This window comes from Schizosaccharomyces cryophilus, assembly GCF_000004155.1.
Source record: "Schizosaccharomyces cryophilus OY26 unplaced genomic scaffold supercont4.6, whole genome shotgun sequence".
Lineage (NCBI taxonomy): Eukaryota > Fungi > Ascomycota > Schizosaccharomycetes > Schizosaccharomycetales > Schizosaccharomycetaceae > Schizosaccharomyces > Schizosaccharomyces cryophilus.
The window spans coordinates 279621-305489 of record NW_013185629.1 but is presented as its reverse complement, the minus strand read 5'-3'; the positions used below and the strand labels follow the sequence as shown (position 1 = coordinate 305489).

At 38.3% G+C, this 25869-nt stretch overlaps 14 protein-coding genes across 14 annotated transcripts; 4 read left to right on the top strand and 10 right to left on the bottom strand.

Moving 5' to 3' along the window:
• Positions 1-60: 60 nt before the first annotated feature.
• On the bottom strand, positions 61-933 carry SPOG_01009 (60S ribosomal protein L30). Its single transcript, XM_013169280.1, has 2 exons — positions 577-933; positions 61-327 (listed from the first exon to the last, which is right to left on the bottom strand). Exons 1-2 carry the CDS (start codon positions 843-845, stop codon positions 237-239), a joined length of 360 nt encoding a protein of 119 aa, XP_013024734.1. The 5' UTR covers positions 846-933; the 3' UTR covers positions 61-236.
• A 297-nt stretch (positions 934-1230) lies between these two features.
• SPOG_01008 (alkyltransferase-like protein Atl1) lies at positions 1231-2446 on the top strand. Its single transcript, XM_013169279.1, has one exon. It carries the CDS (start codon positions 1912-1914, stop codon positions 2266-2268), a length of 357 nt encoding a protein of 118 aa, XP_013024733.1. The 5' UTR covers positions 1231-1911; the 3' UTR covers positions 2269-2446.
• A 20-nt stretch (positions 2447-2466) lies between these two features.
• On the bottom strand, positions 2467-2850 carry SPOG_01007 (tfiiic subunit sfc7; the record flags this gene model as incomplete). Its single annotated transcript, XM_013169278.1, has 1 exon — positions 2467-2850. One exon carries the CDS (start codon positions 2848-2850, stop codon positions 2467-2469), a length of 384 nt encoding a protein of 127 aa, XP_013024732.1.
• Positions 2851-2935: 85 nt separating this feature from the next.
• On the bottom strand, positions 2936-3646 carry SPOG_01006 (ubiquitin conjugating enzyme Ubc14; the record flags this gene model as incomplete). The annotated part of the gene is made up of 3 exons (XM_013169277.1): positions 2936-3154; positions 3325-3531; positions 3605-3646. 3 exons carry the CDS (start codon positions 3644-3646, stop codon positions 2936-2938), a joined length of 468 nt encoding a protein of 155 aa, XP_013024731.1.
• Positions 3647-3856: 210 nt separating this feature from the next.
• On the bottom strand, positions 3857-4730 carry SPOG_01005 (uncharacterized protein; the record flags this gene model as incomplete). The annotated part of the gene is made up of 2 exons (XM_013169276.1): positions 3857-4320; positions 4372-4730. 2 exons carry the CDS (start codon positions 4728-4730, stop codon positions 4149-4151), a joined length of 531 nt encoding a protein of 176 aa, XP_013024730.1. The 3' UTR covers positions 3857-4148.
• Positions 4731-4911: 181 nt separating this feature from the next.
• SPOG_01004 (ATP-dependent DNA helicase Snf21) lies at positions 4912-8875 on the bottom strand. Its single transcript, XM_013169275.1, has one exon. The coding sequence runs from the start codon at positions 8723-8725 to the stop codon at positions 5102-5104; it is 3624 nt and encodes a 1207-aa protein (XP_013024729.1). The 5' UTR covers positions 8726-8875; the 3' UTR covers positions 4912-5101.
• A 355-nt stretch (positions 8876-9230) lies between these two features.
• SPOG_01003 (elongator complex) lies at positions 9231-11052 on the bottom strand. The gene has a single exon (XM_013169274.1). It carries the CDS (start codon positions 10963-10965, stop codon positions 9331-9333), a length of 1635 nt encoding a protein of 544 aa, XP_013024728.1. The 5' UTR covers positions 10966-11052; the 3' UTR covers positions 9231-9330.
• A 166-nt stretch (positions 11053-11218) lies between these two features.
• SPOG_01002 (Ca2/Mn2 transporting P-type ATPase P5 type Cta5) lies at positions 11219-14946 on the top strand. The gene is made up of 4 exons (XM_013169273.1): positions 11219-12041; positions 12095-12900; positions 12949-14657; positions 14706-14946. The coding sequence occupies exons 1-4, from the start codon at positions 11448-11450 to the stop codon at positions 14879-14881; spliced, it is 3285 nt and encodes a 1094-aa protein (XP_013024727.1). The 5' UTR covers positions 11219-11447; the 3' UTR covers positions 14882-14946.
• SPOG_01001 (Clr6 histone deacetylase complex subunit Prw1) lies at positions 14839-16484 on the bottom strand. Its single transcript, XM_013169272.1, has 3 exons — positions 16348-16484; positions 16169-16274; positions 14839-16106 (listed from the first exon to the last, which is right to left on the bottom strand). Exons 1-3 carry the CDS (start codon positions 16430-16432, stop codon positions 15014-15016), a joined length of 1284 nt encoding a protein of 427 aa, XP_013024726.1. The 5' UTR covers positions 16433-16484; the 3' UTR covers positions 14839-15013.
• SPOG_01000 (mitocondrial FUN14 family protein) lies at positions 16477-18432 on the top strand. Its single transcript, XM_013169271.1, has 2 exons — positions 16477-17776; positions 17878-18432. Exons 1-2 carry the CDS (start codon positions 17549-17551, stop codon positions 18091-18093), a joined length of 444 nt encoding a protein of 147 aa, XP_013024725.1. The 5' UTR covers positions 16477-17548; the 3' UTR covers positions 18094-18432.
• Positions 18433-18749: 317 nt separating this feature from the next.
• SPOG_00999 (HAL protein kinase Hal4) lies at positions 18750-20759 on the bottom strand (the record flags this gene model as incomplete). The annotated part of the gene is made up of 2 exons (XM_013169270.1): positions 18750-20687; positions 20715-20759. The coding sequence occupies 2 exons, from the start codon at positions 20757-20759 to the stop codon at positions 18750-18752; spliced, it is 1983 nt and encodes a 660-aa protein (XP_013024724.1).
• Positions 20760-21351: 592 nt separating this feature from the next.
• Positions 21352-24073, bottom strand: SPOG_00998 (cytoplasmic serine-tRNA ligase Srs1). The gene is made up of 2 exons (XM_013169269.1): positions 23297-24073; positions 21352-23252 (listed from the first exon to the last, which is right to left on the bottom strand). The coding sequence occupies exon 2, from the start codon at positions 23155-23157 to the stop codon at positions 21805-21807; it is 1353 nt and encodes a 450-aa protein (XP_013024723.1). The 5' UTR covers positions 23158-23252; positions 23297-24073; the 3' UTR covers positions 21352-21804.
• On the top strand, positions 23589-25297 carry SPOG_00997 (peroxin-3 peroxisome import protein). The gene is made up of 3 exons (XM_013169268.1): positions 23589-24071; positions 24124-24576; positions 24619-25297. Exons 1-3 carry the CDS (start codon positions 23932-23934, stop codon positions 25079-25081), a joined length of 1056 nt encoding a protein of 351 aa, XP_013024722.1. The 5' UTR covers positions 23589-23931; the 3' UTR covers positions 25082-25297.
• Positions 25108-25762, bottom strand: SPOG_00996 (urease accessory protein UreF; the record flags this gene model as incomplete). The annotated part of the gene is made up of 2 exons (XM_013169267.1): positions 25108-25134; positions 25160-25762. The coding sequence occupies 2 exons, from the start codon at positions 25760-25762 to the stop codon at positions 25108-25110; spliced, it is 630 nt and encodes a 209-aa protein (XP_013024721.1).
• Between the last annotated feature and the right edge of the window lie 107 nt (positions 25763-25869).

The following is a 25869-nucleotide window of genomic DNA, read 5'->3' as shown; positions in this document are numbered from 1 at the left end:
CAAACGGATTTTTAGCATCATTGATAATGATAGTTCTTACCATTGACATATAATATACTACTACAATTCATTTACTCGATTTCTTAAAGGGAACTCCCAAAGGTTACATATGATCGCCAAATTGTTTAGAGAAATACAATGAAGTGAATCCCAATGTATCTTATTCTAGTTATTTTTCAACCTTTAACCAGTAACTTTTATAATAACAATTACAACAGAAACTTAATTCGTTGATTTTACTGAGAAAGGATATCGGAATCACCAGCGTCCATGATTGCAAGAACACCAACACGGAAAAGACGACCAGAGGCGGTACCTAAATCAATGCTAAAAGCAAGTTAGCATGTTACAAATTCGACTCCCACTTAAGATCTTTGTCGAAATAGAAATATTGACAAAAATTCACATGATATTCTCTTAGGTAGGCATGAAGCTGAGATTGACTTAATGTTTCAAAAGGTTTCATATGTTTCAGTGGTTCGTTTCAGTTGGTTCAAAACAACCCAAAAATTTCCTAGTTTCTCATGCACACATAACCCTCCCAGAAAGAATCTCACTGTTAAGTTAAAAACTTACTTTGAGCCATTGTAATGGTGAACAGAGCACTTGCTAAGCATAGCATAATATTCCAACTCAGACTTGCGAAGAGCAGGTGTGTTGCCGGCAAGAAGAATGAGTTTAGCCTTTCCAGAGCGAAGAGCCTTCAAGGTAGACTTGTATCCCAAGACATATTTACCACTTTTCATAGTCAAAGCCAACTTAGAGTTGATAGTATCACCAGACTTCTTGGTCTTCTTGGTGAGGCTAACGGCTTGAGCGGTTTGAGGAGCTTGAGGAGCAGACATTTTTGTTATTTTTATATTGTTGTTATTGAAGACTGAATCCAATTACAAAATCTCAATTTTTTTCCAGCAGCACGCTGTTGGAAAAATCATATTAGAGTGTTTTTTGGTGCAAATGTTAGTCTCAAAATCAGTCACAACCCTACCCTAATTGCTTCATTCCAAGGATGATAACGAAGGAATTTCCACCGTGCAGCAGTTCGTTAAAGTGTAAACAAACCATAAAAGTAAACAATGGACGGTTTTTACTGGATTCCTGAAAAACTGCAGTTACAGTGAATGAATTAGAATGTCTATAGTTTTTATATTAAATATTGTATTCAATTCTCTTAACGATACAAAAAGAATCGAATACCTCACATATTTTTACATTGTAACATCATATGTATGGTCATACAGTGAAGGCACTTCATTGCTATTTTCAAACGTCGTCGAAAACAAGCATAGAAAAGTAATTGTTTTTTTTTTCTTTTCTTTTCTGTTGTTCGTGCTGCTGAAAGAAAAATTTCTGAGCTGAGATAGCGTCTTGGGTTTCATTTATAACAATTCCACCTTTCACAATTCAATTGAGAACTGCGCTTTTGCTTTTAAATGACTAAGTATTGAGGTTCGTACCTTGCAAATGTCTATGACTCCCTCTTTAAATGTCAATAGGAAGGTATTAGGGCGGTACAAATTTCATTCTATCGACATTTATAGTACTTCAAAGTTTTCTTTCTAATTTAGAAAACTTAAGTATCTCCAGCATTGAGAGGTATTTTAAAATTTCGTTCTTGGGCTGAAAATATAATTCTCCTAAGTATCAGTCGGGTTTCCCTAAACGCTCAATATCACAAGTCTAGGAGGTTTTGATATTCTAGTTTTATATTTAGTCTATTTCTTCAATCATTGAGCTCTGTTATTTTAAACTGTTTTGCTGACATTGAGGTTCTTTTCCAGAAAGACTTATTGGAAGGATTTGATTAATGGTATTTCATATTTTATGAAGATTTGTTTGCATCTAAAATAGCTAAAGAATCACTTGGTATCTCATACTATATAATTACAAATCCAGGAAACAAAAGGAAAGATGCGCATGGACGAGTTCTATAGTCGCGTGTATGACACAGTGTGTGAGATACCTTATGGGCGAGTTTGTACATATAGTCAAATTGCCAAATCCATTGAAGCACCAACATATTCTCGACATGTAGGACAGGCTTTGAAATCCTTGCATCCTGAATCCCACGTCCCATGGCATCGTGTAATCAACAGCCGTGGATGCATTTCCAAACGCGATCGGCCTAGCGGTGAACGAAACCAGAAGGATCGTCTTGAAGAAGAAGGAGTTGAAGTTTGGCAAACCAGTATGGGTGAATACAAGGTTAGTTTAAAAGATTATTTTTGGCAACCAGTGGCCCCTCTACCATCTTTCAATGATGCCTAATCATCACTTCCAAAGGACAAGAATATATAGATTCGGCCAAATTCTTTTATTGTCCATGTGCCCTCGCTTACTTTACTTTATTCTATTCCATTTTACATGTATACAGTTAGGATCCTTAAAAACATGGGTTCATTCTTCTTTAGCAAATATTTAATATAACATAATAGTACACAACATCATTTTTGCAATTTCTGATCGTCAAATCTCACTTGCAGCTTCAACATTTCCCATATCTTCGTCATGATCCACACTATAAGTAGTAGAGCTTCCAGGTTGTGCTAGTCCACTGGGAATACGAACCGATGTGAGAGTTTGATTTTCTTGGTCAACTTCTATAGCGGCATCCGAATTAAACTTCTGGGACGCTTTTTCTGTTTGCTTTTTAGGGACCAGACGAATTTGTTCCAAAACTAGCCTTCTTTGACAAACAAGTAAATCTTTCTTAGATAATTCAATATCATTTCTTACAGGAACGACAATGTCCGTACCAATGCAATGAAACCAAGTTCCTCGAAAAAACATGCCTCCGATTCGAACAATGGGATGAAGCGTATCAAGACCCATTACAACAAGGTCATCCATCGGCTGAAATTCCACTGACGAATTCTTGAACTGAAAAATAATGTTTTCAAAACTCTCTTCGTCATCTCTCCCTTCTTCTACTACTTCATGACTTGGCAAACTGTTGTACATAATCTCGAGCAATCTTCTCAAACGTAGGACGATCGTTCTTGTATTGCTCTGCTATGGATGGGCTTAATGGGTCGTCTGGATTGGGTTCAATCAAGAGATGAATCACTTGTTCAAGGATACTCCTTAGCTTCACACTAGGCTTGAAGGTCTGGGGTCTTAATATAGGCAAACAAATATTCCCTTCTGAATCAAACTAGAAATTTCGTTAGCTTCTACCCACCAAAATAGACAATTCCACATTTGTCTGTCTCTTGCAGCTGCAACTCGTTCAAGCAGATTCTATCGACCGTAATTATTTCAAGCGTAAGCTGAAGAACACTTCAAAGAAACAGAAATAAAGAGTAGGTAAATGAAAGGACTCACATTGGGATGATAGATTCTAGTTGTAAATTGAGCAGTTGGAGGTTGAAACGGGTAATCAGGACGAAACGTTAATGTAAAATAAAACGTTCCTCCAACGTAAACAGAATCGCTAGGCCCTACAACTGTACAATTCCACTGGAAAAGATTGTCGTTTGCCAAAGAACAGCGTAAGTTGGGAATAGGATTTTCCTGTAAGTCTGCAAATTCCTATAGCATAAGTTGTCAACTACATATATTCCAATTTTTTTCTTTTTATAGTTCTCACTAACTTCACACATACTTTGTTGATTCTTCGTACACTTGCTGATGAGGGAGATGTCATTTGTTAAAGGCAAATTTCAATTGTATGTCAAGGAATACTTAAAAATTATTTTTTAAGCAAAACTAGTGAAGAGAATGTTTTACTTCTATACGGAAGCTTGAAATTTATTCATTTTTCTTCTGTCTAGGCTTCAACACCAAATTTTCGCGCTTGGTAGTGTCATTTCATCATTTACATAGCGATTGTTTTACATCGAAAGTGTGTGAGTTGTCAAGAAGGAATTTTCATATTTCACAATTAATGACACTTGAATTCACTTTGGTCATAGTGATTTCCTGAATCTAAGTTACCTTTAGGCAGTTGGTTTGCTCTAAACAAACGTGGACACTGTATATGGAAAGATGAAGTAGTCGAGCCGGTATCGTACCACTTGTTCAAATTCAATCAACTATCACGCCTCCTTTTCGTCAGTTTTCCCTGGGTAAAAGTATGACCTTTTTATTGCACATAACACAAAATAGAGACCTGATCTTCTAATGGACAACAATACTATGATTCCCCCTTATCGCTCATTTTTCACATCTGCCGTAGGTAAATTCAGGACTCTACTCTCTTTATTTGGACTGTTTTCCTCAGAAGTATGTTTGCTGTTAACGAATCCATACTTTGCAAAAACCATTCCGAGAACGAACGCTGTAGTGACTAATTTCCATTGACTCATATCCGCTGATGTTCTGTAAACTATGGTTAACAAATCAAAACGCTTAAGCTCGAAATTCACTTACAACATGAACAAACTGCTGAAGGTAAAAGTAGCCAGATTTCGATTAATTCCATAAAGTAGTGACTTCTTAGGTTCTCCTTTTGAGGACTGCTTCTCTTTGCATTCTAGCTGATTGTTCGATCCTGTGGAAGCGAGTACTTCCGGAGAAACTGGCTTTCGAAGTACCGCTTTCGAATTTAGTTTCTTGTCATTTACGTTAGTATGGCTTGGTTTCTTCTCATCTTCCTTTTCCTTTTCTTTCTTTTTTGCATCCTCCCATGGTTGTAGAACATTATATTCATTGAATCGTGCATTGGCATATTTAAGCCATTCTTCAGGCGAACGAGAAACGCCCTTTCGTTTGTTCTCTTTTCTAAACATATAAAGCAAAACCAAATTTTCAGCGTTTATGAGAAATTTGCTTCTTCCACGATCGGTTGTTTACTAACTTGAGCGGCATCAACAAACCATATGACCCATAAACAATACAATCCGTTTTTTAGCAACCCAGCAAAACAGAAAAGAACACATAAATAGTTTACATATACAAAATAAGTTTCTTTTTCTAAGTGGATTAAGGTTCATTAACAATCTATTTATAATAATTAATTTTTATAGTGTACAAAAATTGAGCGATTATAAAGAACGCCCGAAATGATAATAACTTTATAAACATTAAACCTAAAAGAAGGATTGCTTTTAAAATTCAGAAGCTCAAGCTTAACCAGGAAGAAAATTGATATGCTTCAACTTCATGCTTCATTTTCTAATCGGTCTTCTTGCTGGGCTATTGCTTCGAAATCCATTCCGCGTAAAGTTGTAAGCGTGCCATTTTCCTCTAACTCCTGAATCTTTTGTTCCATAGCCGCTTGCATACGATTAGCATCTTCATACACAAAAGAACCTTCTTCATTATATGTACGAGCATTATTGAACATCGTCATAAAGTCAGAAACCATTGCATCCAACGACTTATAGTAAGTCCCATTAATATGTTTTCTTATACTATCAAGTGCAATAGGAGTTTTGATAATTAAGTAGTAGTCTGGGTAGAGTTTCTTACTAGGAACCTCTAAAAACATGCTGTTTATGGGTCTACCATGCTCGTCTTTTAGCTCATAGGCAGCGTTATAAATCTCAAGACAGATACGACGAAGAAGAGATCTATGTTCGGTACTTAACGTATCAGGTGCAGGACCCCGCTTCCGTTTGGGCTTCCCATCCATTCCAAGTGGAATGGGTTCTTCAACCGCACTGGAGTTCCGTTTGGGTCTGCCACGAGTTGGCTTAACTTCTGGTTCCATTTCCATTTCGGTAAGCCACTGAGCATCTCTAACAGTTTCGTCATATACTACAGGAACACGACGTCTAGCACCACGTCCCAATTCCTCAATATGTTGCTGCTCCTCTTCAGCTTCAACCGGTTGTTCTTGTTGATAAAACTCAGGAAGTTCCTCCACCTGAATAAGTCGATCTTTCTCCTTGCCTTTTCCGTAAGGGCTATTCTCTTCTTCCTCCTTTGTCATATTTCTATAGATTTCCAGCTCTTGATCACTACGCGCCAGTAATTCATTTAGTTCATCGTCGTCCAATTCTCCTTTTTCATCATTATGTTCCTCTCCATTTTCGTTTTCCAACAAAGATCGCAAAAATGCTTCTCTTTCTTCTGGAGTAGATTTATTATCAAATTTACCAGCTTGAATAACTTTTCCGTCAATATCTAGTTTGTATTGAGCGCGAGAAAGAATGTTTTCTTCTACAGATTTTTCTGTAATAAGCCTATAAATTCTAACTTCTTTCGTTTGTCCAATTCGGTGAGCACGATCTTGAGCTTGCAAGTCTTGATGAGGATTCCAGTCTGAATCAAAAATAATTACTGTGTCAGCACTCTGAAGATTCAATCCTAAACCACCTGCTCGAGTACTCAGCAAAAATATATTAATTTCTGCCGTAGGGTCATTAAATACACCCAAAAGCTTAGATCGATCATCTGCTTTTGTTGAGCCATCCAGACGTAAGTAACGGAAATGTCGATAATGTAGGTAATCTTCCATGATGTTCATAATTTGTGTCATTTGAAAAAACATGAGGACACGATGCCCTACACGGAACAATTTGGGAAGAACTCTATCTAATAACTCAAATTTACCGGACACTCTCCATAACATATCATAATTTAGACCTGTGGGATCGATTGACCGTTCAACATCTTCAAATACATAAGGATGATTGCAAATCTTCTTTAACTGCATTACAGTGTTCTGAAGACCCTTTATACCTGCTCTTCCTTTATTCGCATCTTCAACGAATAAAATACCATGCTTCTTCATTTGATGATACAATTTTTGCTGTAACCCAGACATCTGACAGCGAATTACCTTCTCAACTTTATCCGGAAGCTCAGATTCAACGTCTTTTTTCAAACGACGAAGCAAAAATGGACGCAATACTTTATGTAAACGTCTAATTACCAACAAAGATTCTTCTTCGGTTAACTCGACTTTATCTTGGTTTCCAGTATTAGCAAACGGAGTATTAAACCACTCATCAAAACTTTTGACAGAATTGAAAATTTTTGGAAGAACGAAGTTAAGCAATGCCCAGAGCTCAGGAAGATTGTTTTGAAGTGGTGTTCCTGTCAAAATAAGACGGTACCGAGAAGAATAGTACGTCGTCAACGTGCTAGTCAATTTTGACTGGGTATTTTTCATTCGATGTCCTTCGTCCATAATCATATAAATCCACTTAATACGACTAAGTACCGGTCTATCTTTGATGACGTATTCAAAAGTGGTCAACAGAACTTGAAAATTCGAATGACGAACTTGGGGTTGCAAAGCCTTACGGACCAACGGCGGTCCTTTGTACACAATTTTTGAGATAGACGGGGCCCAACGTTCAAACTCCATAGCCCAGTTAGTTAGTGTAGATAAAGGAACGATGATCAGGAAAGGGCCATTTTGCCGTTTCTTCTCAATCAAGTGAGTGACCAGAGAAATAGTCTGAATGGTTTTACCCAGACCCATTTCATCAGCTAGGATACCATTTAAATGGTTATTATACAAGGATATCATCCATTGAAGTCCGCGAAGCTGGTACTCTTTTAGCTTACCACCAACCAGTATCGATGGTTGATCAGTAATAACTTCTTGAATATTATGAGCAACATTATAATAATCAACTTTCGTTTCGGCTTCGCCGGTGAGAGAACGATCAAAATCTTCGTCGTAAGTAGTATCACCTGTTTGAGATTGTTGAGCCTTGACTGCATTAGCCAATGAATCTAAATAATGATCGGTTTGTCGAAGAAGATGAGTAATTCTGGTATCCTTTGCCTGATCGATCAATTTTAAGTAAGCTTCTTCATCATCTTCTCTCAAAGCCTGCAATCTCTGTTTTGCATTGCGTTCAGCACGTCTTTGCTCTTCTTTTTCGATATGAGAATGGTATGCCAAGACAGCACGATTTGCTTTCTGAGCCCTAGCCTGAGCATTTTTAGTTCGAGCAGCGAGTTCACGTCCATGAGAACAAATATTTTGTAAATAATCGTATTGGCGTTGCTTCTGTCTGCGTTCTCGGTCGCTACGTTGTTGTCGTTCTAAAGCCTCAGTGAGGCGAGTAGCTTGGGGTGCAGGTTTAGGAAGCTTGCAAGCTATGCGATCTGCTGTATTCAAAAGAACGCGGGTATACGGTTTGCAATGTCGGATCTGTGCATGTAAAGCCTCTTGTCGTTTCGCAAGCCGCAACATTTTCAGTTCTAGCAAAGCGTTTCTTTTCGTAGAGTGTACGTGCTGCGACTTTTGATCTTCGCCAAAGAAATGCAAGCTAGGTATATCTTCAATAGCCGCTGACATGCTTTCCAACTCATGTATCCGTTTCGTTAACCGAATATGAATAGCCTCGTCCTGCACCTTTTCGTTATGTGCCTGAATTATATGCCGGTAGGATAACGGCTGCAGGTATTCAGTCTCTCCAAAAATGAGATCACTTTTTTGTACTTGCGATAGATTCGTCGGCACCGAATCTTCTAAATCACTCACGTCTTCTGTTCTCGTTTTCTTCTCTTCGTCTAATAATACTTTGAATACTTCATTGCCCGACACAGGCAAATTCAGTGACAAATGACGATATGTTTTCACCATCTCTTTCAAAATTTTCTTTTCCAGTTCCTCATTGATAGAACATGCATATTGTTTTAATAAAGCTTTAGCCTTTTTTTTCGCTTCTATGTTTCTTTGCACATTCCTTAATTCATCACAAACTTGCGCAAACGCGAGATTATTCCGTTCCGTAGCACCTGTTTCTCTTAATTTTCTCCATTTCCCTAACAATTCTTCTGTATCACTCTTACTATACTCCTTCTCAACAAATGCCATGCTAAACAAAAATTACACTTCACACCATATAAGAAACGCGGATTCCTAGTTCCTTTTTTGGTGTTAGTTTTCAGAAAAATTTAAAGCCAACAATTCTCGTTAGGCTTAGAACCGCTAATTTGCTGACTCTTGCAAATCGTTAAATTTCTGCAGTTTTGGTGGTTACCATAATGTCTCTGGTACGCATGGTGGTGGTCTAGCATATTGCAACGATCGCGGTAACATTGATAAAGATGTGGGTATATGTCTGTAAATGACGATAACGAGAGATAGATATTTCGACGGTGATAAACCCAACTTGTTCATAGATGGAATTGTAAGTAAAAGTTAGATATTTCAACCGGTGCTTTTATTCAAAAATGCTTTTATTCTATTATTATTATTACCACTATTTTTGCTATCCTTTTTATGAATGCGTGGATATATGTTGCATGTATACTCAAAACCAGATTTGAAGTTACTTTTCATACTTGTACTTGTCTCACTGTCGTTACATTAAGCATCATCGAGATAAAAATAATAAGATTGATATATTATGTGTAATTTGCTCAAAAAATTATATTCGTTTACCAAATCAAACCCATTCCAATTAAATATACAACACTTTAAAGCCATTTAGACATATAAGGTCCCTCCAACTCGTAACCCAGTTTACGATAATACTTGCGTACACCGACACCGGAAATTACACTCAACTTTTCACTGCCATGTTCTTCACGAGCTATCCGTTCAGCTTCCTCCAGTAACAACGTACCGAATCCTTGATGTTGAAACTTCTTTGGATCACGACTATGAAGAGGAACCGCACTACCATATACGTGTAGCTCACGAACCAATGAAGTTGGTTGTGAATTGAGTTCCGGACGATATGTTGCTTCAGAGCATTTTCGAAGACGAAGTAAGCCAATCAAAATATCTTGCTTAGGATCTTCATATGACAAAAATGTTTCCCAACCTCCGTTAGCAGTGTAATCACGACGAAGCAACTCTACTTGTTCCGGATGAATCTTATGATGAACTTCTTGAATACCAACCTCACGTGCACGAATATCACGGCATTTGGTACCCAAATCTTTCATACGATTCAATGCTAACTCACGAAGGTTACCAGTCTCAACACCAGAACTGACCAAAGGCATAGGGATATCTCGCTGAATACGATAAATTCTTGTCCAGGGAGGGACAAGAGCCAAAATTCGAGCAATTAAATCAACCAAAGCATTAGGGGTATAATTCTTATAGCGACCGGTTTTCCATAATTCATAAAGTCCTGTGCCACGGATAACGAGAGTCGGATAGAGTTTCAAACCGTCAGTACGAAAGGCTGGGTTTTCGAAGTATTCTTGGAACTGGAAAATATCACGTTCCATACCAACGTTTGGAAGATCAGGCATCATGTGAGTTACTACTTTGTAACCCGCATCTTTCGCCTGCTGAAATGTCTCACAAACAGCCTTTACTGTATGGCCACGATTTGTGTCTCGAGCAACATCTTCATACACACTTTGAACACCCACTTCAAGACGAGTGCAGCCGTAACGAAGCATTTCATCAAGGTGTTGGTCCAGGCAGTAGTCCGGTCTGGTTTCTATAGTTATACCTACACATTTTGTTTCTGATTGTTCAGAGAAACGAACTGCCTCATCCACATCTTCCGTAGTAGCACCTGACAACGCATTATGAAGGTTGGCAATAAAATGATGGCGATATGATTCCGGCAAAGACATGAACGTACCACCCATGATAATGTATTCGACTTTGTCAACATTATGCCCAAGAGAACGTAATTGCTCTACACGTCCTCTTGCTTGTTCATAAGGATCATAACGCGCGCGGATAGCCCGCATACTAGTTGGCTCATAACCGGTATACGATTGCGTCGAGTACTCAAAATCAGAATCTGGTCCTCCTGGGCAATAAACACATACGTTACCCGTCATTGCAATATGGGGGCATCTATGGGGCTTACACATTACAGCTACGACTGCAATACCGGATGCCGTTCGTACTGGCTTCGCCCGTAGCTTTCTCATCAATGAATCTTTCAGGTATGCATCAGGGGGAATTGCAGCAATAATATCAGTTAACCTAGGGGACTCAGGCAATTGATGCTTTTTCGAAATTCTCATCTTCAAGGCATTCAAGTTGATAACCTTGTTTTGATTCTCAGAGGCAATTAGCTCTGCAACAATTTCTGTGCATGCTTTCGCCTTGAGAAAGGCCAGATTCGAAGTAGACATCTTTCCTTTCTTATTTTTTAATGAATCACCTCCACAATGGAGGATAGGGTTGAATTATCAAATTGAGAACCGGATAGGCTAAGGACATGTTCAAACTAGGATGCTTGATTTTTATCCTTTGCCATCGGAGCAGGATGCTAAACACTATAATGATACGTTAAAGTTACTTATCTTAAGTTACGCATCCTTGCGTATCGGTATCTTCGTTTGTGTGTGAATTTAGCAGCTATGGATTCATCAACAATACATACTACTACTTCTTCGCTTTTTTTTATAATTGACTTTGTTTTTGTATAATTAACTTAGAAAAAAAAATTTACCAATTTAGTCCTTGCAGCTCTTTGATTTGGTTCGTCGTTCTGTAAAATCACAAACAATTCATACTGCTAACGATTGCGCGTCTACTTATAATTTCTGATGGATTCCCCTTTATAACAGCCATTATAGACCCATTTTCGCTTGGTTAGTTCTCTGTGAAGACAATGGTTGAAATACAATTGGAAGAATTAGGATCAGATGAATTTTCAGAATATACGAAAACGTACCTACTGAACCAGAGGCTTGATTTATCAGAAGAAGAAGCTGTCGTTATACACCCCTATAAAGTTAAATATGCAAGGGAGCTTGTATTGACTATAGCCGAAATCCTCTCATTGGGGCTTTTTAAATTATTTCTGTTGTGGTTTCCCCAATATAGGGCGTCTTGGACCAGTCAGCCATGTGGGATTGATGACATAGAATATGTGGAAGTAATTGATCAAAAAGGCAATAGCTCCATAGAGAAGGTTTATAAACGATCATTCAAGGAAACAATCCCAACCTCAAATGCACAATTACCAGTACTAAAATCCATCCCATGTTTCAATTATAAAAGTTTGAAGCTTTATTTGAATGTGGTAACGGTAGAATGGGTCATGCTTTCATCGGAGGCTCATGCTTTTCAGTTGTATGCATCTCAACTAAATTATTTCAATTGGGGTCTCAATACACAAACAGTTTCCAATCTTAGACAGACTTATGGGCAAAATTTATTAAAATTAGAGGAAAAAAGCATAATGCGCATCCTTATACATGAGGTACTATTAACGTTTGATTTGCGTATATTGCAGTACTAATACTTGTCTTTTAGGTTTTGCATCCTTTTTATATATTTCAGCTGTTTTCCATCGTTCTATGGCTCCTTGACAATTTTTTTTTCTATTCCTGTTGTATTTTTATGATTTCGCTATGTAGCATATACTTTGCTATTAAAGAATCAAAAGATTCTGACGCTCGTGTACATTCCATAATTGGCGAGTCCGATACATTTACAGTTATTCGCGATAAAAGAAAGAAACAAGTGTGTGGAGATGAATTGGTAACCGGCGATCTTATATGCTTGACAAATGACGAACGCAAAACTTGCCCAGTTGATGGCTTAGTACTTTCCGGTAGTTGTTTGGTAGACGAAAGCATGTTGACAGGTGAATCAGTACCTGCTAACAAGTATGCTCTTGAAGAATTATCTTTAGATTCCTTCATAAAAAATGCTTTTAACGTTTTTTCATCCCATGTACTTCATGCTGGAACCAAATTCTTACAAGTGAATAGCACGTTGGAAATGCCTTGCTATGTAATTACTATTCGAACGGGGTTTTCTTCCAGGAGAGGAAAGTTAATTCGAGATTTACTGTACCCTAAAATGAGGGTATCACAATTATACAAAGATTCGATGTCTTTTCTAAAGTTAATGATTATCTTCTCTCTTTTTTCTGTCTTTTTTCTATCCCTATACCTATTCAAGTATAATGCTCCTTTCAGTCATATAATTATTCGATCACTAGATGTCATTACCATTTTAATTCCTCCAGCATTACCTGCTACTCTTTCTATCGGAATTGCAAATGCTGTTTATAGACTCTCTCAAGGATGCATCTTTACGTCAAATCCAGAATGGTAAGTTCATTATAAACTCGTCTGCCATTTTTTACTAATTTTTACAAGCATATCCACGGCTGGCAATATAGATACTTTCGTTTTTGACAAAACTGGCACTATCACCGAAGAAAATGTGCAATTGTCTCACTCTTATGTTAAAGATACACAGAATAATTTGGAAGTTGCTCAAAATGCTCACCAATTTTCAATGTCAAAGACACTTATCTCAAACATTAGCACTTGCTGCCAATCTTTACAAATTGTGGATGGAAACATTATAGGTGATCCTTTAGAATTAGCATTGTTTAATTATTTCAACGGAAGGTTTATAAATTCGTTTGAATTTAATGTACGTCCGCGAGATGCCTTATTTACTGTCATGAATGGGAAAGACGGCCAAGAAATTGCCTATAGTGTTACGCGGTCGTTAGAGTTTGATCCTGTTTTAAGAAGAATGTCCGTCATTGCTGTCGGCAATAATAAAAAAACACCAATGCTCTTTTCAAAAGGTGCGCCTGAATCAATTTTGGATATTTGTTCTTCGAGGACAATTCCAAATAACCTTTATCACTTATTAGAGATACTTTCGTTCAAGGGTTTTAGAATACTAGCATGTGCTTGGAAACCTCTCAAAAGTGAAACAGATTTGCAACAGATATCTCGTGGATCATTAGAAAGGGATTTAGTTTTCGAAGGATTACTAGTCTTTGAAAGTAAAATAAAAAAAGAATCACGTAATGTGATGAATGTCCTTAACAAAGCAAACATGCACATTGCCGTATGCTCAGGCGACAGTTTATGGACGAGTGTGTATGTCGCTAGACAGTCTGGCGTTTTTGGTTCCTCTTTGTTCGTTTATGTGGAAGATAGCGAAGAAAAGTATGAGCTTATTCGATCTACTGACGACGAAGTAAAGTTCAAGTTATACAATGTTAAAGAGGATTGCTATTTATCTACTGCAAAACATACGACCTTTGATTATATACTAAGCGATGAAAACTCAGCTATAGCGATAACTGGAGGATTATTGCGAAAAATCACTGAAAGTTTTGGCGAAGAAAAACTGAGAAGTATAATAAAGAAGACAAAAGTTTTAGCCCGGATGTCGCCGTCTGAAAAATCCAAATACGTCGAGCTTTGTAGAGTGTTTCAAAGTAACGTTGGATTTTGTGGTGATGGAGCAAACGATTGTTTAGCTCTCAGACGTTCTGATGTGAGCGTGTCATTGTCGGATACTGAAGCTTGTGCTGCTGCATCATTCATAAGCCAAAAAAAATCCGTTTTGGATATTATAGCAATAATGCTAGAAGGAAGGTGTTCCATTGTCACCAGCTATCGTTGTTTTCAATATATGGTGATGAGCGCGATAATCCAATTTTCAGGAACAATTCTTTTGTATTTAAGGAATTATAATTACAATGACTCTCAGTTTCTATTTATGGATTTAGCAATCGTTTTCCCTTTGTCGGCTGCAATGAGCCATTTCGCACCAAGTGATATAATTACCTCCAACGCACCTTCTTCGACTTTATTTAAAAAACCAAGCTTATTCCTCTTGGGATTACTGTCAGGAGTGGTTTTATCGTCACAATGGTTACTGGATGTGCTCCTTGTAAAGCTTGATTCAACTTCTCTTCCAACATGGCAAGCCGGGAAATCAAATACAGAAAATGCATTAGTGTCTTGCTCTTTTCTATTAACTTGCCTACAGTATGTTGGAGTGAATCTTATCATAAATCGGAAATCTGAGTTCCTTTCACCTATATGGAAAAACAGTGAGTAAATGCATGTGATACTTTCAATTATTAACAATTTTTTTTTAGAGCTTTACGTTTCTTCTTCTATAATTATCGGGGTTGTTTGCCTTTTCATATGCTTTTTAAACAATCAACATTGGGTGTCTAAAGTCTTACACATTGTTTCATTACCTATATCCTATCGGTTCATCATCGTATTGTTGGGTACAATTCCGTTTTTAGTTGTTTATTTATTCTTATAATAAATGGAAAAGGTCCTCATTCAAGAAAGTTTAATCTGTAAATAGAAATGCATTCACAAACTCCATATATAACCAGTAATATTTGTTTTAACTTGGGATTATTACTTCATAATCGATTTTTTATGCCACTTTTTAAGCAGCTAGAGCTTCTTCTTCAAGATGTTGATTTCCCCATATTGAACGGGAGGGTGTCCAGAGCTGGAGAATGTTGTCTTCAGCAGCAGTAGCTAAAGTCCAGTTGTAATTAGGACACCAATCCATATCAATGGTACAGGAGGTGTGGCCGCCATGCATGAACAGGAGTTCGGGTGGCCCATCCTGAGCTTCTTCAGCGGACTGATCCTCACCGATACGCGAAAGATCCCAAATTAAAGTTCTTCTATCGAGAGATGTAGAAACCAGCACGGGTTCTTCATGAGGAGAAAATTTGATATTGTTAACATGGTCCTCGTGTCCTTCAAGTGTGTACAAGCGGTTATTAAGATTCCGGAGATCCCAAAGGGCAATCGTTTTATCTGCTGAGCAAGTAGCCATAATAAAGTCATTGTGAGGATTGAAGGCGAGTGCATTCACATCCGAAGAATGCGCATGGATGCTTTTCAAAGGGGTTGTTGAATAGTCTGGACGTCTGCTGTCATGAAGGTGAAGATGTTGATCGCCAGAGACAGAAGCAAAAATATCTGCATGTTTAAAATGGTATTTGACATCATTAACAGGTTTTTCATGTGTAGACACTTGAGCTTTTAACGCAGAAGAAGGATTGCCTTCATTGTAACGCTCAATGTCCCAATGACAGATGCTGGAATCTCGAGAGGCCGAAACCATTTGCCCTTGTTTCATATAGTTCCAGCACAAAGACGTACAGGGTAAGCTGTGCTTTTGCAGTTTCATGGCAGGTTGAATTGGGAATTCACCTGAAGGATTGTAAGAGTTAAAAGATGATCCGTTAAACACTAAAATATCATTGTGGCTATTCCCAATAGTAGCAACGTGGCTCGTCTCCTGAGGCATAATTGTTGCCCGGCTGACTGATTCTGGATGAGAGTAAAGTTGGCGGACGTTGACTCGAAGAGACGTTTCCTGTTCATCCTTTTCCATAGTAGTAGGATTTGTATTTTGATTTAGGTAAGGTAGTTGAATGCCAGCAATTGCAAGGTAGTATTTTCCAGCGTCAGCACGGACACCTAACAGCATATTTTGTTCCGTATATCCAAGTTCAGGAAACCTTTTGTAAAACGGTTAGCTAGTCTTCTAGTAAAGCTTCAGCTAATGCTTCAATAGACTCACATTTGTTGTTCTGGATACCACTGAAGAGACATACATGGCCATTCCAAAGCTCTCGTAATAATCAAATCATACAAAAAAGGAGAGTTTTTTTTCCAAATTTTATATTCTAGTCGTTAACCCATCTGCCACGTAACACGCACTCGCATATACATGGTGCATCCCAATTCGTCAAACCATACCTTCATTAATACATTTTTCTTGATTAATTGCTTCTTCAGAAGCTTGCACCTGCTTGGCAGACTGAGCAGTAGTACTTACAGCCATTAAGTTTTCCTTTATTGAATTATTTGGCTCTTGGTAAGTCGCGTCTCATCGACTGTTAAACGAAGAAACAATCTAGGTAAACCTACATAGCTAGCACTGTATGCTATTTTTTGAGTAATTATTTTATTATTTTGCAAAGAAAGAAAAAAATCTTTTCAGATGGTGACTTTTTGATCTGACGAGAAAGCATAATGGAATTCCTATAAATATTACAAGCCAAGTTCAAAGCGGCTCATCTAGTAACATGAAAGATTAATGATTCATGAAAAAGAAAAGGTTTATGCTAGTTCTTCCTCTGTCCACCTTGTCAGATGGACTACCTATTTTCACGGCATTAAGTGTTCTCTCTGCTACACGGACGAATACCTCCAACATGGGATTACAAGGGATCTTTATGAATATTCTTTCTTAGGTTTACGCAAATTGAATCTTGGCAAATTTGACAGTACTTGAAATCTCAAATAACTACCATGTCTTCGAAACCGGGTATGCTACTTTTTACATGACAACAACATATTTAAGCAGAAATGCTATGCTATGTTATGCCATACAATATTATACTATACCATGGTGCTTCATTCAAGAAGAGCTCGACATTGCACCACTAGACAGACTCTTATTCTCGAAACTAAAAGGCTGCCAGTCTGGTCTCTGCAAAATTCGCATCAGGCAGACAATGAAAATTCCAATCACTTTGTGTGCGTGCTGTCGAAATGACTAGTTAAGATGAGATCTACAGAAACCGATTGCCTATATGATTAAAACTATCATGCTGAGCTACTAGAGGTTGCAATTACCATTCCATTTCGTATTCAAAAACGATACTTCAAAAATTTTAATTCTCTCAAGCAGTAGGACCTCGATGTTTAGTTCATGCCCTTCAGTTCATTTAGTACACTGAAAACTTTCAGTGCTGATAACATTTCCTGTTGACACCTTTATTTATAGGTTCATGTTTTTAAAATCAATTGCTTAATTTTCTTTTTCCTGCCAAAGCTATTCCTGTTCCGGAGCCTGTATTAAATTTGAATGTTTATGTTCATGACGTTTCATCCTCTCACACCTACTGCCACGATTTCTCACTACCAGCTAGTACTCAATTTTTAAGCGTCAACGATGAATTTTTTCCATCCTCAATTTTTTTCTTTATCTCTTTTTTCACCTAGCTCAATTTTATGTGAATCTGCTCCTGCTTCTGCAGCTGTCCGAGTGACGAATCGCTTCAAACTAAATTATCGTCAAATCTTTACTGGAAGTTCTCTTGGTTTAGCCGCTGGTTTTGCACTTGGTAAATTCGGTCAGCTCTTCATTGTAGCTTGTTCGAGCGTTCTTGCTACTATAGCTGTAAGAAATCCCTTCAACTTAGGGGAACCTATAAGAGTTTATGGATCGATTCCTTTTCCCTAAGTAAAGTCATAATTACACGAAACTAATTTATCATTTAGTACATCAATACAAAAGGCCTCATCCGAATTAACTGGTCTCAAATCCAAAAAAGATTTATCGGCCAAACAGAACACTATGGAGACCTTAGTACTCAAGTTTCAGACCATTTACCAGCTCAGTCGACGTTCACGACTATTCGAAACTGGGCTTTAACAAATCCTTGCTTTAAATTCAGTTTTCTTTCAGCTTTCTACGTTGGTCTATCATCAGCTTGATCTATTTCTCATGACCTGGAAATTTACGTCCTATCCTTTTTATGGTTTATGTTGTGAAAATGAATCACCTTCATTAATTATGAACTTTTTTTTTCATTCATTATTCATACCCATTAAATTATTGACAAAGACATTCTAAAAGCAGATGAAGAATAAGATGGCCACTCGTTTACCAAGTAATGCAACATTTTACATGGTTTTTGCAGACACAAAACAAAATCGTTATGCAAACAACGATCGGGCCATTTTACTTTCTAACGAACAATGATATTTACTTGATTTGATGATTCATAATATAAATCGAAAGATTATTATGATTCGTGTCATTTTCGTACTACATCCATGTGTATAGTATAATGTAGATACGGTTTTTGCAGAGAAAAACCTAGTACACATCTCAAATTTCAAGTAAAAAAAACCTTTCTCAAGAAAAAGAAATAATGTCTATTAAATAAACTGAGTAGCATCAAGATCATTGTGTATTCCCCAACAATGGACAATACATAAAATAAATATGTCTGTAGACAAATCTCAATTGGCAAAAAGACATTTATGCATTAACATATAAACAATAGAATAATAATAAGATAGAGTGCATTTGCAAGGAATCAAAAAAGGGGACAGTCATATTGGCAATACTTAGGATTAAAAACATTTTATAAGCCAGCGGCACCATACTCACATAGCTTAATGGAACGAACCCATTCACTTTTCATGATTTGCTTCGCTGTCAAGCGATAACCAGGATTAGGATGGAGAATATTATAAAGAGTGTTTCGACACCGCGACCGTTCTAACATTTCAATAGGTTCGTATCCACTCTCATTCTTTCTATCCATCAAATACTTAGCATAAAATTCATCTTCACTTTTCTTTGCAACTCGCCATAAATGTCTACCAGTGCGCATTGCCATATAAATAACACCACAAGCCCATACGTCCACAGCACGTGGGTCAAACTCCTTTTCTGTATATTCTTCCGGTGCAATATAAGGAGCAGAACCGCAGAGGCCACAGGTCATGTGTGCTTCTTTTTCCCATGCCATTCGGAAGCACTCACCATTACCAAAGTCAGTAATTTTGATACTGCCGTTAATGGTAAGCAACAGATTTTCTGGTTTTAGATCCCGATGAGCAACACCCATATCATGAAGATAATCAACACCACGCATGAGCTGCTTGAGAAAGCAATCAGCTTCCATAGGTTCAAGTCGTCCAGCAGCCATAATTAAAGTGTACAAATCACCGCCAGAACAGAGTTCCATAACTTCACAATAATCTCCTTTGTTGTCCTGAATTAAGTCTAATGTATGAATGACATTAGGATGGCGTAGAGACGAAGAGATACAAAATTCCGAAGTAAGACGTTTGGTATATTTCTTTTGTGACTCTGACGGCTTCCGACGAAATTCTTTGACAGCATATAGCAATTCAGATCTAGAATTCTGTGGATCAACTTTGTGCGATATCCGTACAACGCCAAATGCGCCACGGCCAATGACCTCTTGACAGCGCCCGTACTTCTCAACAAAGCTAGCAGACACTTTGCCGGGGTCCTTTTTATCTGCAAGCTTCTCCTGCCCATAGCCGTTGATCCAAGATTGAACCAAGCTAAGCTGGTGCTGGGAATCAGCTGCCGCTTCTTTAGCAGCACGCTCTTCTTCACGCTTCTTGCTGTTTCCAGCAAGAAAGTCCTTTAACATCTTGCCCAACTTTTCCTGGCGCTTAGCGGGGCGAAGACGATGGGTATGACTACCATCATCGTATACAGTAAAACGAGAAGGCTTCGAGTTTTGATTTGCGCTGGAAGAGCTGTTGGGAACGGCAGATGCCCCAGCTTCACTACCATTTGTGCTGTTTGTTTCCTCGGTATTAGTATTTCCAGAAGGTTTGTTTTTATTATTCTGTCGATTAACGGAAGACTGCGAGAAAATGCGTTGTAATCTAGAAACTGGATTTTTCGAAGGAGTCGCAGTTGTAGAAATAGGAGTTGGAGCTGCAGCAGGAGCAGGCGCAGGCGCAGAAGTATTATTCGCGGTTGTACCATTCGGGTTTGGTGGAGCTGCTGCCGTAGACTTGTGAGGAGTGTTCGAAGAAGAATTCGCTCGGGAGACTGAGGCAGAAGAAGCTGGAGTCACGATCGGCGAATGAGCGGCGCTAGTCTGAGGCTTTGAATGAGATACACCTAACATAAAAGAAGCAGGTGCACGGGAAGGCTTAGTTGGGGGAGGCATGGCGGCTTGGTCTTTGGATTTACTTTGGGATATCGGAGGCTTGGAGGATGAGCTGGGCTGTTGTCCTACCGCTCCTGTTCCTGTTTCTGTTGCAGAAGCAATATGATCAATGGAGCCAATCCGACTAGGAGTTGCGGAGGAATCCGGGGAATGAACCATTTGCGCGCTGTACTGGCCTTTCGAGCCATGTTTGTCACTTTCTAATGGTTCTTCGTACCATGTTTGTTTCCCGGTATCTTCGTTGTTACCATTGACATGATTATTCTCAGCAGAAGCTGCTCCACTCGAAGAAGATGAAGCCATGTGCTCAGTGTTGGCATCCTGACCCGAGTAGTGGTGTTTAGGTATATTGACTACATCCTTAGATGCATTCTTTATTGAATTCACCCCTAAGGAAGCAACTTTCGAAGATATATCTTCCACTTGATCCATTTTTTACTATTTCAACACTGAAGTTCCTCCAAAAAATATTAATATGTTCAAGTGTATCCGAACAACCCACAATTTTCGTCGGATTCTTGGTTCGTCTCGTTCTTTCCAGAGATAAAAATCTCTTGAGACTTTAAAGAAACAAAATTAAAGGCAGAAAAAAGCCCTGAAAGCCGCTACAAACTAATTTCTTGGTGTTGCCAATAACTAAGGTAAGTAGTGAACGGATGACTGCAAGTTGCCAACCCCAGTCTAATGAGGCTGACGTTTACAATCTACTCTGGAGTACGTTAACCGTTGCATTAGGTCGCGTTGTATCTCCTTATTTGTCTTATGACAAAAGACATGTGTAAACAAAGAAAGCCAAAATGGTAGTTTTCATCAATTCCGTGTTTACTGCAGACTTTTTAGCAAAAGGAAAAGAATTGAAACTTGGAAATATGAACGAAAATAAAAAGCGATCAGGCCTTTAGTAAAGGTAAACAAAAACAAACTCGGTCATAGTGACTGCTTTTGAAGATCAAAACAAAGAAAAATCAGCAATGAGCCTTGCCGTTGTTTATGTTCATAGAGAACAAAGAAACATTCTTATAACTCGTGAAACTCGTGAATTGTTTAAGTCTTAAAGAGAGAGAAAGAAAGGGAGAAGGAAATCAAATTGGGAAACATTGCTTTATGGAAGGCTTCAGTTATACAAGTCCCTCAATTGGCTTATAAGTAGATGGTTGTATTAGAAAATTAAGAGCATAGCAATTTTTGGGTTGAATTATAAAAACAAGAAAAACAGAAATGTAGAATTGGGGAAAACAGGAATTTGTAATGAATCCGTTGACTAGTTCATGGAATAAGAATTTACCAAGAAGCAAACGATACCATTGTTATCCTGACACTGGGACACTGCACTATGGGTAGGTAAGGAAAGATAAAAGGGAATGTTCTCCTACGTTTAGTCCAGCCGGTGGAGTCCGGTTCAGTCTATTCCATTTCAGCAAAGCTTCTACGTCTATAGATATGAATACAAATTTACTAAACCAAACCTATCTATAACTTAGTTCTTTCCCTTTTTGGAAGTAGAGTTCTTAGGGAGCTCCTTAGTGAAAGGCAAGAAAGTTTTTCCGCCCATATAGGGTTGAAGAGCCTTAGGAACATTAACACCATCAGGAGTTTGATAGTTTTCAATGATGCAGCAAATGGCACGCTCGGTAGCACAAAGAGTAGAATTTAAGCAGTGAACGTATTTCTTTTCGCGATCACCCATCTTCTTCACACCACAGCGAATTTCCAAGTTACGAGATTGGTAGTCTGTACAGTTGGAGCAAGAAACAAGCTCCTTGAACTCATTCTGGTAAGGGAACCAAGCTTCAAGATCATACTTTTTAGAAGCGGCGTTATTTAAAGCACCAGAGACAATGGAGACTACACGGAAGGGGATTTCTAAAGCCTTGTAGAAATCTTCAGCATGGTTCATCATATCATCAAAAGCTTCCCAAGACTTCTCAGGCTCGGTCAAAACGAACTGCTCAATCTTCTCAAAAGCATGGACACGGAAAATACCCCAGGCATCACGTCCATGAGAACCAGCCTCACGACGGTAGCAGGTACTATAACCAGCGTACTTGAGAGGAAGTTGCTCAGCAGGCTTTTCAAACCACTCATTACTGTGGTAAGCAGAGATAGGCTGCTCAGAGGTAGCAATCAAGTAGCGTTCCTCGTCGCCATCAACTACCTTGTACAATTCTTCATCGAATTGTTCTAATTGAGCAGTCTTAGCCATGACTTCTTTGTTCAGCATGGTAGGGGCTTGTAAGGCGGTGTAACCACGTTGAGACAAAAAGTCCAAACCGAATTGGATCAAAGCCAAATTCAAAAAGACACCGTATTGACGTAAGAAGTAGCCTCGGTGGCCAGCAACCTTGACACCACGCTCAGGATCATAACCATCCAAGCGAGTCAATACCTCGTGGTGGGAAAGGCAATCTTTCTTCTCAACGGTGACACCAGCAGGAGTCCAAGTGCGGATCACTTCGTTGTTGTCTTCGTCCATGTTAACAGGGACAGAGTCGTGAACGATGTTACCAATGGACTGGACAACAGTAAGCATCTCCTTGTTTTTGGCAGTCTCTTGCTCAATCAAGCTCTTTTTTCTCTCAGTCAAGGAGTTCTTTTCAGCTAAAAGCTCAGAAGCGTCTTCCTTAGCCTTCATCTTCATGCCAACTTCCTTTTGCACGCGATTCATAGACTTGTTGGTATTGTCGAGCTCAAAACGAAGAGAGACCCATTCCTTGTACATTTCAATAACACGGTCCACGACACCAACATCAGCACCGCGCTTTCTTTGAGATTCGCGGATTAGATCTGGGTTTCCTCCCTTTTCCACCTGAAACAAATTGATGTCCAACATCTTCTTCTAGATAGTTTTCCGTAGCTTCCAAACTTAACCAAATATTACAATGCTTCACAGTTCGGATTTCTCAGCAATGAATCCCTTCGTATACACTTTTACTTTGTTAGTTTTTCCTTCTTTAAATTCTATTCCTTACAAGAAACGGAAATGTCTCGCTTAAAGAAAAGCCTACAATGTAGGGTGTTGTTGGTAAGGTCAACTACTGGAAGCCAAGGTAGAAGTCCAAGCTGAGTGACAACTTGTTTTGCATTTTGCATTGGCATATGGAAAAATTTTGTTTTTTTTGTTCTTTATATATTCGTCAAAACAATAAAAAGAAAATTTCTGCTATTATCCTTTGGTGCATTTCTAGCGTTTATACGACTAGATGGTGACTATTAGTAGTGTAGTTTGTAACAAATAATAGTTTTGAATGTAGCTTTGTAATAGTTCCAGTACTTTTCGATACAGCTGTTTTCCTCAGAAGTCGCCATTTACCAAGAAACATACAAATCTCGTAGTCGTTCTTTTCCAGTGTTTTCCGTAGAATAAATTCCATAAGGAAAAAGGTTTTTATAAGCTGGTACTGAAAAGCGTTCATCGTTTTTAAATTATCTTTCTTTTGGTGAAATCCCTTAGACATAATAGGATTAGGGCCCAGCTCGAACGATCTACGAGAAATTAGATTGAAAGCTCTAAAAAATATTTCTTTTTTGACAAAGCGATACTATTTTTCCATTGAGCTTGCTGATCCTGAACTTATAGCAGAAACTCATAACACTTGCTTCCTTTATGTCACTTTCTAGGTACATAAGAAAGTGCTATAATTTTGCTTTAGGCACATCCATTCCAGTACTCGCTTTATTTTATGCAGATTCAAGTTTAAGAGCAGCTATCTCCAGGTTTACTGAGCAACGCGAATTGCAACTCTTGTATGTGTCCATGGAAGGGCATTGGTTTACTTTTACTAATTTTTTTGTTCAGATACAGTCAAAGTTTTCAAAAAGCTCTGTCGGATGGTCAAAGTAGCTCATGTTTTGTTTTCAATGCCATAGCTAATGAAATTGAGGATCAGCTTCCACTCCATTTAATTGTTCAAAAACTCAGGAAGTCTCGCTCCTCTGACCAAGATGGAGAAGAGAAGCTTTCCCTTTGGAATGAGCTAAAGTTACAGTCCGTTGTACGACTTTTGACGACTTTATCTGTGATGGCAGAATGCAATGTCCTGACGAAGACCTCTCTGACGATCTTGGGACGCAAGAACTTTTGCTTAAATGCTTCTAGAAAATATGATGCAACCTTTAATAATAATACTTTTAGGGAAGATTCTGTGGAAGATCCTGCCATTCTTATGGGAATTGTTTACATTTTGGTAAAAAAGCAACTTCCCTTTTTGGTTGAACAGGTTTCTTCTTCAGTCCATAGATTATTTGAAAGGTATGCAATTTAATCGAATGCAAAAAGCTCACATACGTATAGTATTTCTCCTACAGACATTATGAAAACAGACGATGTCTATGCTTTATTAGAAGGGGCAGTCAGTGATTTGTCTCTATATTACTCATTTCAGTTTTCTAAAGATCGTGAAGAGATTCTTGCTGAAATATCAAAGAAATATGTTGTCACCGGTGGCATCTTGCAATTGCTGGATGAACTTGAAGATTTTATAACAGAAACTGATGCCAAAATCATTATTTCCCACCAGATACAATTATTATTATCTCATCTAAAGACTTTCCTTCCTTCTGGTTCGGAAGAGGGATTCAGATTAGCCAAAATGCTAAGCTTCTTTACAAAATTCAATAACACAATTACCGAATTGCCTATCAAGGAAAGCTTTTTTGAATCTGTTTCTCATGACTCTCATACAAGGGCATTTGCATCAATTATCTATTCAAGTTTTGATGAGGAGTATTCAGCTGTTAAAGATTCTACTATATAACAGACTGTGTCTCCCCTGCCATAGGTCTAATGGATACCAAGATTGGGCTGTATCTTCTAATTGTAGACGTAATGCAACGTTTAATGACTCTTGCAAAAGTGTTTCGGTTTGGGGGTGTACTAGAGTGGACACATACTGGAAAGAACTTAATACGTCTAGTCGAACAGCAGCGGAGCATATAGATTTTGCATGATTTAATAGATATAAATAACATGTTCTTTCTAAAGAAATTCCAAGTGTTCTGCATAGCATACCCCAAACCACTGGAAAGTGGCCGAGTGCCTTTCCATGTCGGACCAAATAATCGTAATCCGTCAATAGCTTTGCTTCTTTATTAGAAGCTACATAGGCAGAAAACGATTTTGTCCACACCCCCAGTAAAGCTTTACCTTGCATGGTCGATACCTTCTGTCCGATAGTACAAGTCTGGGTGCTTTCAAAAAAGGTCTCTTTATTCCGGTAGTCTTCCGGATTCTCCCATGTTTCTTTAACCGTTGGCATATTTGTGTACAACAGTGAATTTAGTGACAATGGCAGAAAATCGAAAAATGCACTAGTAGTTCTTTGGGGTTGATGCGACAAGTACGACTCCAGACCAAATGAATATGAAAAAGAAGAGAGGGGAAAAGCAGCGTCAGATAGAATAAAAGATAGATGGTTTTCTGAAGCTTCGGTAGTCATAATGTGTTTTCTAGCAGTCGTTCCTCATTCGATTCTAAACAAGTTGTACGGCAGAAAATCAAAATTAAATTATATAATTAAATTAGAAAAACTTGAAATATAAAAGA

Excerpts from the sequence above, each read along its gene's own strand:
- SPOG_01009 (XM_013169280.1), bottom strand. The coding sequence starts at position 845 with ATGTCTGCTCCTCAAGCTCCTCAAACCGCTCAAGCCGTTAGCCTCACC. Across the intron at positions 328-576 it reads CACCATTACAATGGCTCAAA|CATTGATTTAGGTACCGCCT; the intron begins GTAAGTTTTTAA and ends ACTTGCTTTTAG.
- SPOG_01008 (XM_013169279.1), top strand. The coding sequence starts at position 1,912 with ATGCGCATGGACGAGTTCTATAGTCGCGTGTATGACACAGTGTGTGAG.
- SPOG_01002 (XM_013169273.1), top strand. The coding sequence starts at position 11,448 with ATGGTTGAAATACAATTGGAAGAATTAGGATCAGATGAATTTTCAGAA. Across the intron at positions 12,042-12,094 it reads TGCGCATCCTTATACATGAG|GTTTTGCATCCTTTTTATAT; the intron begins GTACTATTAACG and ends CTTGTCTTTTAG. Across the intron at positions 14,658-14,705 it reads TTCACCTATATGGAAAAACA|AGCTTTACGTTTCTTCTTCT; the intron begins GTGAGTAAATGC and ends ATTTTTTTTTAG.
- SPOG_01003 (XM_013169274.1), bottom strand. The coding sequence starts at position 10,965 with ATGTCTACTTCGAATCTGGCCTTTCTCAAGGCGAAAGCATGCACAGAA.
- SPOG_00998 (XM_013169269.1), bottom strand. The coding sequence starts at position 23,157 with ATGTTGGACATCAATTTGTTTCAGGTGGAAAAGGGAGGAAACCCAGAT.
- SPOG_01001 (XM_013169272.1), bottom strand. The coding sequence starts at position 16,432 with ATGGCTGTAAGTACTACTGCTCAGTCTGCCAAGCAGGTGCAAGCTTCT. Across the intron at positions 16,275-16,347 it reads AGAAAAATGTATTAATGAAG|AATATAAAATTTGGAAAAAA; the intron begins GTATGGTTTGAC and ends GTTAACGACTAG. Across the intron at positions 16,107-16,168 it reads TGGTATCCAGAACAACAAAT|GTTTCCTGAACTTGGATATA; the intron begins GTGAGTCTATTG and ends GTTTTACAAAAG.
- SPOG_01000 (XM_013169271.1), top strand. The coding sequence starts at position 17,549 with ATGAATTTTTTCCATCCTCAATTTTTTTCTTTATCTCTTTTTTCACCT. Across the intron at positions 17,777-17,877 it reads GCGTTCTTGCTACTATAGCT|TACATCAATACAAAAGGCCT; the intron begins GTAAGAAATCCC and ends TTTATCATTTAG.
- SPOG_00997 (XM_013169268.1), top strand. The coding sequence starts at position 23,932 with ATGTCACTTTCTAGGTACATAAGAAAGTGCTATAATTTTGCTTTAGGC. Across the intron at positions 24,072-24,123 it reads CAACGCGAATTGCAACTCTT|ATACAGTCAAAGTTTTCAAA; the intron begins GTATGTGTCCAT and ends TTTTTTGTTCAG. Across the intron at positions 24,577-24,618 it reads GTCCATAGATTATTTGAAAG|TATTTCTCCTACAGACATTA; the intron begins GTATGCAATTTA and ends ACATACGTATAG.
- SPOG_01004 (XM_013169275.1), bottom strand. The coding sequence starts at position 8,725 with ATGGCATTTGTTGAGAAGGAGTATAGTAAGAGTGATACAGAAGAATTG.